The 8568-nt window shown below is 57.1% G+C and overlaps 1 protein-coding gene across 1 annotated transcript; it reads left to right on the forward strand.

The window, feature by feature from the left end:
- The first annotated feature begins 6 nt into the window (after nucleotides 1-6).
- On the forward strand, nucleotides 7-6483 carry EMC10 (ER membrane protein complex subunit 10). Its single transcript, XM_081031239.1, is given in 8 exon segments — nucleotides 7-302; nucleotides 1299-1371; nucleotides 2293-2402; nucleotides 3380-3484; nucleotides 3825-4006; nucleotides 4127-4220; nucleotides 5384-5482; nucleotides 5485-6483. Coding segments are annotated over 8 exon segments (909 nt in total). The 5' UTR covers nucleotides 7-188; the 3' UTR covers nucleotides 5617-6483.
- Nucleotides 6484-8568: the final 2085 nt, after the last annotated feature.

An 8568-nucleotide genomic window follows, 5' to 3' on the forward strand; every position in this document is an offset into this window, starting at 1 on the left:
CACCCGAGGGGCGGTGCCCGGAGGGAAAGCAGCCGCCCGGCTTCCCGCAGGCTCCGCAGCGGGCAGGCGCTAGTGCGCAGACGCCAGGAGCGGGCACGGGCTCCTGGGCGGCGAGAGGCGTCCGTTCCTCCCGGCGTGCTTTGCGGCGCGCGGCTCACTCGCGGGTTGGCTGGTGGCAAGAGGCCAAAATGGCGGCGGCCGGAGCCGGGACCACTAGGCTGCTCCTGCTCTTACTGATGGCGGCCGCAGCCCCCAGCCGGGCGCGGGGCAGTGGTTGCCGGTCCGGGGCCGCTGTGCGGGGGGTGAGTACTCATTGGCTCGGCACAGGGGCGGGCTGATGGAAATCGTGGGTCTCGGGCCTTGAGTTCGGTGAAGGAATGAACGAAGCTGCACAGGGCAGAGAAGGAAGAGGTGAAAGAACCGTGGAAAGCGAGGCTGCCGTCCTGCACAGGCAGAGGTCGCATGACTGGGGGAAAGCGAGAGGATAGCTGGGAAGGCTCGGGGTGAATATGCATAAGGGGGCGGGGCGCGGATGGAATCTTGGCACCTGGGCGTTGGGTGCAGTGCAAACGAGGCGCTGAAACCAAGGAGAAGGTTGGGGCCCGAATGTCCTCTCATCGTTCTAACGCTGGGGATCCGCAGTCGTGAATGTGCAGAAGGAGCTGTGAGCCGGATGGAATCTGGGGCAATGAGAGAGAAGTCGGCAGCTAAAATGAAAAAAGCGAGGGAGGTTCTCCTGAAATTGGGGAGGAGTTCTGCCTCCTGAATATGCATGAGAGGGCGGGGTCTTCATCTCTAGAATTAAAATCTAGAAACGAGATTGCGCAGGTGCGGGACGGTAGAGTGGAGGATGCAGCAGAGGTAGAAGAAACTTGGAGATTTGGAGAACAGCACGGCGTGGAAGCTTGCTTATGTTTGATACGAGGCGGAACTCGGGTGGCATCGTGGCTATGGGGTTCCTCAGGTGAAAACAAGGCCATTTGGATATTAGCTTGGGAAGGAAGCGCAGGGTGCCCTTTAACTCAGGAATATTTATGATATTAGGCATCAAAGTGACCTGGAGGCAGTTACCTTAGAAACGAGGTTATGCTTGTTTGTAGGCTCAGGTTTTCTGGGGACAATCCAGATCCTGAATTGTCATGAAATGGGTGGTTTCCGGTGGAATCATAGGCACGTGTCAGTGTTTGGACATGAGTATGAAAATGAGTCTCATCTCTCAGCCTGCCGGTCTGTCCTGGGGTCATGCACTGCTAAGGGCTCTGTGGGTCCTCACTTGGGGCTCTCTCTGTCACCTACAGGCAGGGGCTGAAGGTCGAGAGGGCGAAGGCTGCGGCACCGTGGGCCTGCTGCTGGAGCACTCATTTGAGATCGGTGAGTCCAGCAACCTCCTCGGCTGGACACTTAACCCAGCACCCAGTGAAGTCGGGAACTCAGGTCTGGGTGCTGTACAGTTTTGAGACTCACCATCCATTTACTGTTAGCTTTGCCCCTTGGAGTGTGTTTGCATTACACTGGGGAAGTGAGGGGGAGGGACAAGAAAATAGCAACTCTGCTTTTGGCCAGTCCTGTACCTTTAAGACACATGTGTTTCAGAAAGGTCAACAAAACAGTAATAACCTCAGAGCAGACTTTTCTGACCAGTCGCCCATGCCCTGCATAAGTTATTAGATGCTCTGTATGTAAATTCAAACATTTCACAACAGTCATGCAAGGTTGTAGGTGATAGGGATAATCCCATTTTCCAGAAGAAGAAGCTGAGGCTCAGAGAGGCACCACACAAGGTCCTTTTGTAAGTGAATGGCAGGGCTGGGACCCACTCCAAAGCCCAGTTTAAATTGCAACAATTCAGGTGTCCAGGTTCCCAGAGCACAGATGTCAGTGCAGCCCTGGGGTTAATCATCGAGTCTGAGGTCCCAAACTCTGGGACACTTGTTATAAACACTGAAACCAGGAGCCTCTGAAGACCCTCTGAGTCAGAAGGCATCTGCCCGAGAAAGCCCCACTAATTGTGATGTGGCCCGGTGCCACTGTTGGGAGCCCCTGAGCCCCACAGCCCCGTATTTTGCAACTGGGGAAACTGAGGCTCAGAGAGGTTATGTGACCATCCCTGGGTCACCTGGCAAGAAGCTGTGGGGTTCCGTTGTCTGCTCTGGGTTGCTCTGTGAGGATGTGGTAGTGTGTCCCCAATTTGCAGGTGGGAAAATGGGATCTCAGATTGGGGAAGCAACGTGGTTACTGCAAGGGTTGAAGGCTGCTGTGGTGGGGTGCTCACTTAGCCCAGGCTCCCTACAGATGACAACACCCACTTTCGGAAGCGGGGCTCGCTGCTCTGGAACCAGCAGGATGGCACCTTGTCCCTGTCACAGCGACAGCTCAATGAAGAGGAGCGGGGCCGACTTCGGGTGAGGAGGGGACCTGCATCTTGGCAAGTGGGGGTGGGGGGCTTGTGTGCCCTAGAATGTGACATGCATGCCTCAGGGCCTTTGCCTGTGCTGTCCCTCAGCCCAGCATACCCTCTCCCCCCACGCTTACCACACGATCAGTTCCTCTCACCCTTTCAGATCCAGCCAAGATGCGTCATAGTTGGTTAGAATGAGACTTGCCTGCAAGGAGAAAATATCCCCACAATAGTCATGGGCGAACAAGAGAACATTACTTCCCTCGTAGCTTTGCTTCACAGCCTCAAGTGCCAGGCTCCTCCGTCCTCCCTACGGATGGTGTAGGGAGTTGCTGGGGCCTTGGTGGGGCTCCAGGCAGCAGCATAGAGGAGATAAAGCAGGGGCTGAGGGAACAGACATATTTTAGGGAACAGTGAAAACTGCCACAATCCACTTCCACTCTATCCCTTTGGCCAGATAGAGCTGCAAGGGAGGCTGGGCACAGCCTATTTCGCATGTGCCCTTGGGCACCCTCCCTGTGGGAGATGTCGGGGTGAAGTCCATCCCATCCTGCTTTCCTATGTGGTGCCCACATGATTCTCTGTCACAGCCCCCTGCTAATTGTTGTTGCTCGTGTAACGGGAGTCTAGGTGTGGGGCGGGCACCAGGTGTGGCTGGATCCAGGTGTGAGAAAAGTGTCTTCGGGACTCACTCCATTGCAGGGCTTGGCTCTGCTCTGCTGGTGGCTTCTCACCCAGGTGGGACAACCCAGCAGCTCCTGGCCTTACCCACCAGCAGGGGCACCCCTGTGGGAAGTCTTGGGCAGACTCAGCGGGCCAGCCAGAGAGTGGGGGACGCTGGCTGGGTGGGACTGGGGAAGGGCAGTGTCACCCAGCCGACTGAGCAAGAGTGCCCTTCCTGGCTGTGGGCCCAGTGGGGCGCCGGGGCCTGGCGGGGCCGGGCATCACCCTCTCACCAGCACCCACTCTGCCTGTCTCCAGGATGTGGCAGCGCTGAATGGCCTGTACCGTGTCCGGGTCCCGCGGCGGCCTGGGGCCACTGATGGCCCAGAAGCTGGTGGCTATGTCTCCTCCTTCGTCCCCGCAGTGAGTCAGTGACGAGGATGAGCCCCCATCCTTGCTCCTCCTGCCCGTCTCAGCCTGGCTTCCACCATTCATGCCCCAGTGTTTATGGACAGGGAAAACTTGCACCTGGCCTTGCCCTCAAGGGTCTCCTGGGCTGCAGGGGGACAGTCCAGGTGGTTCGTGCTTTGAGGGGGCAGCACAGGGCCTCATGGGCTTGCGCTTGTGCCCGAGGGGGCGGGCAGCCATGGAGACTTTGGAAGGTGCTCTGGGCCGTGGGAGGGGCAGGAGGGGCAGGCCCCAGTGCTGGCAAGGCCTGTGCCTCAGCCTCTGCTCTCTCCTCTCCTGACCCCTCTGCCCTCAGTGCTCCCTGGTGGAGTCGCACCTCTCGGACCAGCTGACCCTGCACGTGGACGTGGCTGGCAACGTGGTGGGTGTGTCTGTGGTGACGCACCCTGGGGGCTGCCGGGGCCACGAGGTGGAGGATGTGGACCTGGAGCTGTTCAATACCTCAGTGCAGCTGCAGCCGCCGGTCACGGCTCCAGGGTGAGGGCTCGAGGGGTTGGGCGCAGGGTGGGGGGCACAGACAGCCCCGGCCTGGCCATTCCCTGCCTTTGCCGGTTCCTCGCTTGCTGACTCCAGCCCCTCACCTGTCTCCTTCTCCAGCCCTGAGACAGCGGCCTTCATCGAGCGCCTGGAGATGGAGCAGGCCCAGAAGGCCAAGAACCCCCAGGAGCAGAAGTCCTTTTTTGCCAAATATGTGAGTGGGGTTCCGCCCGCCCACCGTCTTCCTGACAAGCCCCTCCCCATCCTCATGCCTCCACCCTGCTCCTCGTCCTCTGGGCCTCCTGTGTGTGGGTCCTGCTTGTCTCTGGCGGCCTCCATGCATGTGCCCCTGGCACCTGGGCTGAGCCCTGCGCCTGCCCTGCCCGTGTCCACTCAGATGGTCCCAGAGCTGGTGGTGCTGGGAGCCGGGGCGCCCGGGGTAGGGGCAGATGCGGCACAGGCAGTGTCAGTCTTGACCTGAGGCTTGCTTGGAGGAAGTGCAGTGAGGAGGGCTATGGTCGGAAGGGACGGACGGCCCTGGAGGAGGCTGGGACCAGGGTCTGAGAGAGAAGATGAGGCCTGAGGTGGGCTGGGGCTAGGGCACTGGAGAAGGGGGGTGGCAGAGGTTTCAAAGGATCAGGGTGGTTTGGAAAGGAGGGGCAGGTGGGGTCCTCCAGCCAGGCTCAGGAGGCGAACAAGGGGCATTGGGTGTGGCAGTGCTCTGGGCAGACGTGCCCAGGAGGCCGGTCTGGAGCTGAGGGACGGGCCTGTGCTGCGGAGAAGCACTGAGGAGCTGGAATGCTGGGGCGGCAGGAGACTGGTCCGCCCAAGGCAGGGCCAGAGGCGGTGGAGGCCAGTGTGGCTGGGGCTCTGGGGCTGTGGGCAGGAGCCCTGTGCTGGGTGCTGTGCCTGCCAGGCCTCCGGCCTCAGGATAGCCTAACAGCTGAGCTGTGGGGAAACTGAGGCCCAAAGAGGCCAAGAGCTCGCCTGCCCTGCCTTGCCCTCCCCAATGGCTGTAGGACCCCATGGCCACCGCTGGCCCTGACCCGAGCACCCTCCCTCCTCAGTGGCATCTCATCCTGGGGGGGGCTGTGCTGCTCACAGCCCTGCGTCCTGCCGCCCCTGGGCCTGCATCGTCACCGCAGGAGGCCTGAGTGAGGACTGAGCCCCCTCCCGCCTCCGCCCTCCCTGCACCCCACCGGCCCTCCCCCAACCCGTAGTGATGTAGGGGACCTGGGCCCCCCTCCTCACGTGGCCTCCCCTCACGCCGGCCCCCACCTCCCTGCCCTGGGGGGGACATTGCTCATACTCACTTTCCTTCTCTCTGTCTCTCTGTGTCTGTCTGTCCATCATCCCATCCTCCTGTCCGGCCCACAGTGGATGTACATCGTTCCTGTCGTCCTATTTCTCATGATGTCGGGAACGCCAGACGCTGGGGGCCAGGGGGCCGGTGGAGGCGGTGGTGGCGCTGGTGGCGGTGGGGGCGGTGGTCGGTGAGGGGCCCGGGCACAGTCAGCGCCCCACTCTCTGTCCCAGAGGACTCCCTTCCTGCCCAGAGTACCTGTGTCCTCGGTCATCCCACGAAGGAATCGCTGGCCACCCTCCCATGAGGGGGACACTTTTCCCTAGGAGTCCTTTCCCTATGGGCCTCGGTATTCCTGTTGGCAGAGGGGCAGCCTCACCCTCCCTGCCACAGTGGCCCCCCTATAGCTCCAAAGGCTTCCCTTTGCCCACAGGATGGAGCCCAAGCTCCTGGGACCCCCTGTCCACCTGTCGGTACCCACCCCCCCACTCCCAATCCCTGTAGCCTAGGAACATGCCAGTTCTCTAGCATCTGTGCCTTTGTTCTTGCCCTGCCTGCCCCTGCCGGGCTAGATGGACCCCTAACTCCTAGATGGTCCCTAACTCGTCTGACACACTCCCCTCTGACCTCAAGGGCACTGAACAAGCCTGGGCTGGCATGGGCGCCCGGCTCTGTTCTTCCCACAACCCTGTGGCCCTGCTCTGCCCTTTATCTGCCCAGGACACCAGTCCCTCCACAGGCTTCTGGGCTCGAGAAAATGTTTAAAAGCAGAACAAAACAAAGTGATAACATTTAGTGGAGTTCAGGGCCCAGCGATGTAAATAGAATCTCTTTCCTGCATGGACCATCTTCCCTGGGATACAGCACTAGGTGAGGACCGCTGGGCCTTTGCTATTTATCCCCTCCCCCTCGTCTATTTAAAAACACTGATGAGAGAATATATTGAAATATATGAAGTTTTGAGAAGTTACAACTTCCAGCCAAATATACCTGTTGACGTGGCTCAAGGCGGTCCCCATGTGTGTGTATATGTATATATAGTTAGTGAATCCTGCTGTTCCCTTGACGAATTAGTCAGAAACTCAGAAACGTGGCGTTCATCGTTGTTGGCATGGCTGTATGACACGCTGCTCCGTCGGGTGGCAGCCTATTAAACTGTTCCCCAAATGTTGGACATTTAGCTTGCTTCCTACTCTATGTGGTTGTATAGCACTATAGTCAGCGTTATTGGCCAGCCGCCGTTTGGGGTGAGTGAATTATTTCCTGGGGACGCAGGACTAAAAGTGGGATTAGAAGCATTCGTATGAGCAGGTAATGCATGCGTGCGGCTCATCTGTCAAAACAACACATGAAGGGGCATGGTGGAAGGTCTTGTTCTCCATCACTTCTCCTTTATTTTCCTCCTGGAGAGTATTTATGGAGCACAAGCAAATAGGGAACGCTGTTATTCTCCCCACTTTGTAACATAAAAGTCACCCGTTCCGCACAGCGTCTCACAGTTACTTGCCCCTGCACAGTCTTGCTCCTTGCCAGTGCCTAGTGGCCTGGCCCTATGCTCTCCCGCAGGCAGGTGCCCTGCAGCTCAGTCAGCCAGGGCCATTGCCATGAATTCAGATGTAACTAATAAAACCCCGGAACTGGCATGGCCGGAGCGGAGGGAGACGGCCTTTGCAAACTGGAGCCAAGTTGCTAAGTTGCCCTCCACTGGACAAACTCCCACCGTCCTCGATTCCCACGGACTGTGCAAACTTCCCCGTGCATTTACTCCATCTCAGGTGGGTCGTGTTTACGCTGTTGGTATCCTCTGAGAACTGGCCTTGGCCTTTGCTCAATGGTAGTGTTTATGTTTTTGAATGCCTCTTGGGAGTCATCTGATGTTTCTGAGACCTGACCATGCCCTGTTTTCTGATGTCCTTGCACTTGCCTGGCTGTGGCCCTTCTCTCAACCCCAACCCTTCCCTGGGCAGGCCCTGCGAAAGCTCAAAACCCACCATGCCCGCTGCACTGTGACATATGGCCTGAGAGTCCTAGATGGTCCCACTGATTTACATTTCTTTGGTGTCTTGTGTTAACACACCTGTCAGCATTGGGAGTTACGGTTTCACCGATTTTTTAAAAAAGTTTTTATACATAAAACCGTGTTCAGTTGTCGCTCTGACTGGCATTTCTTTCTCTGCCAGCATGAGACTGCACGTGTTTTTCCTGTCTGTGCTCCACGTGAATTCTATTGCTTTTCCTAGATGACCCCAGAGGGGATGTTTTCTTGGACAGTAATCGCAACTCTTCTTAACCCTTTGTCTGAGTTGCAAGTGCATTCTCTCCCCAGTCATTCGCCTGACCACTTAGTTGTTTGTTTTAATGGATTGTGATTTGAAGTCTATCTGATTACATTCTTTTTCTCTACAACTTTTTCGATCACTATCAAGCTGGCACAGTTGTGGCATGTTCTAGTCATTGTCTGAGCTAGTCCAGGCTCCCCAGGGCTCTGTCCTTATTAAACTTCTAATTCTTGCCTGTCCCTGGTGAGCTGATTCATGGTTTCATTTTATCGGTTGGTACCCAGGGATATAGCACGAACCTCAAAAGATACAGGAGGGTCCAAATCAAAGCCTTTTGCTTAGCCCGGCCCAACACCCTTTCATCAGGCGCCACCTGAGTTTCAGTCTCAGGTGCATTGCTCTGGAGGTGTTCTCTACATGGACGAGCAATTGTGTATGTTAATAGTTTTGCAAAAGTGTGTTGCTTTTGCTTTTCACCTCCCACTTGACATAAGTTGGAGAGGTTTCCACCTCTGATAGAAAGTGCATCTTCGTTTGTGACATGACTGAATCCGAGTTGATTTCATTGGTCCCATCAGTGGACCTTTGGGTTTCCTGCAGGAATCGCCAGGGGCCTGCATCACTTTGCACACATGCGTGTGTGTCTTCAGTCCACACCACCAGATGGTGACTTGCTGGGGATGGTCTCAGCCCCTGCCCATCCACACTGGAGGTTCCGAATAGCTCCGCTTTATTGATGATTCCCAAACCTATCTTCAGCTCAGATGCCCCTGCTTGTCTCCAGACCCATGGCTCCTGCTCCAGGAAGTACCTTAGAGACCACAGAGGAAGTCATTGCCACCCATCTGCCCCCAGTCAGAGCTTCTATAGAAATGACTTATTCCACTGAGTTGTGCCACCACCTACCCAGCCTAACTGACCAGAGTGCTGCTTGGCTCTACTTCACTGTTCCTGCCTTGTCCCTTCACCTCTGTCCCCAT

The sequence above is a fragment of the Rhinolophus hipposideros genome (genome assembly GCF_964194185.1).
Source record: "Rhinolophus hipposideros genome assembly, chromosome: 21".
NCBI classification, from domain to species: domain Eukaryota; kingdom Metazoa; phylum Chordata; class Mammalia; order Chiroptera; family Rhinolophidae; genus Rhinolophus; species Rhinolophus hipposideros.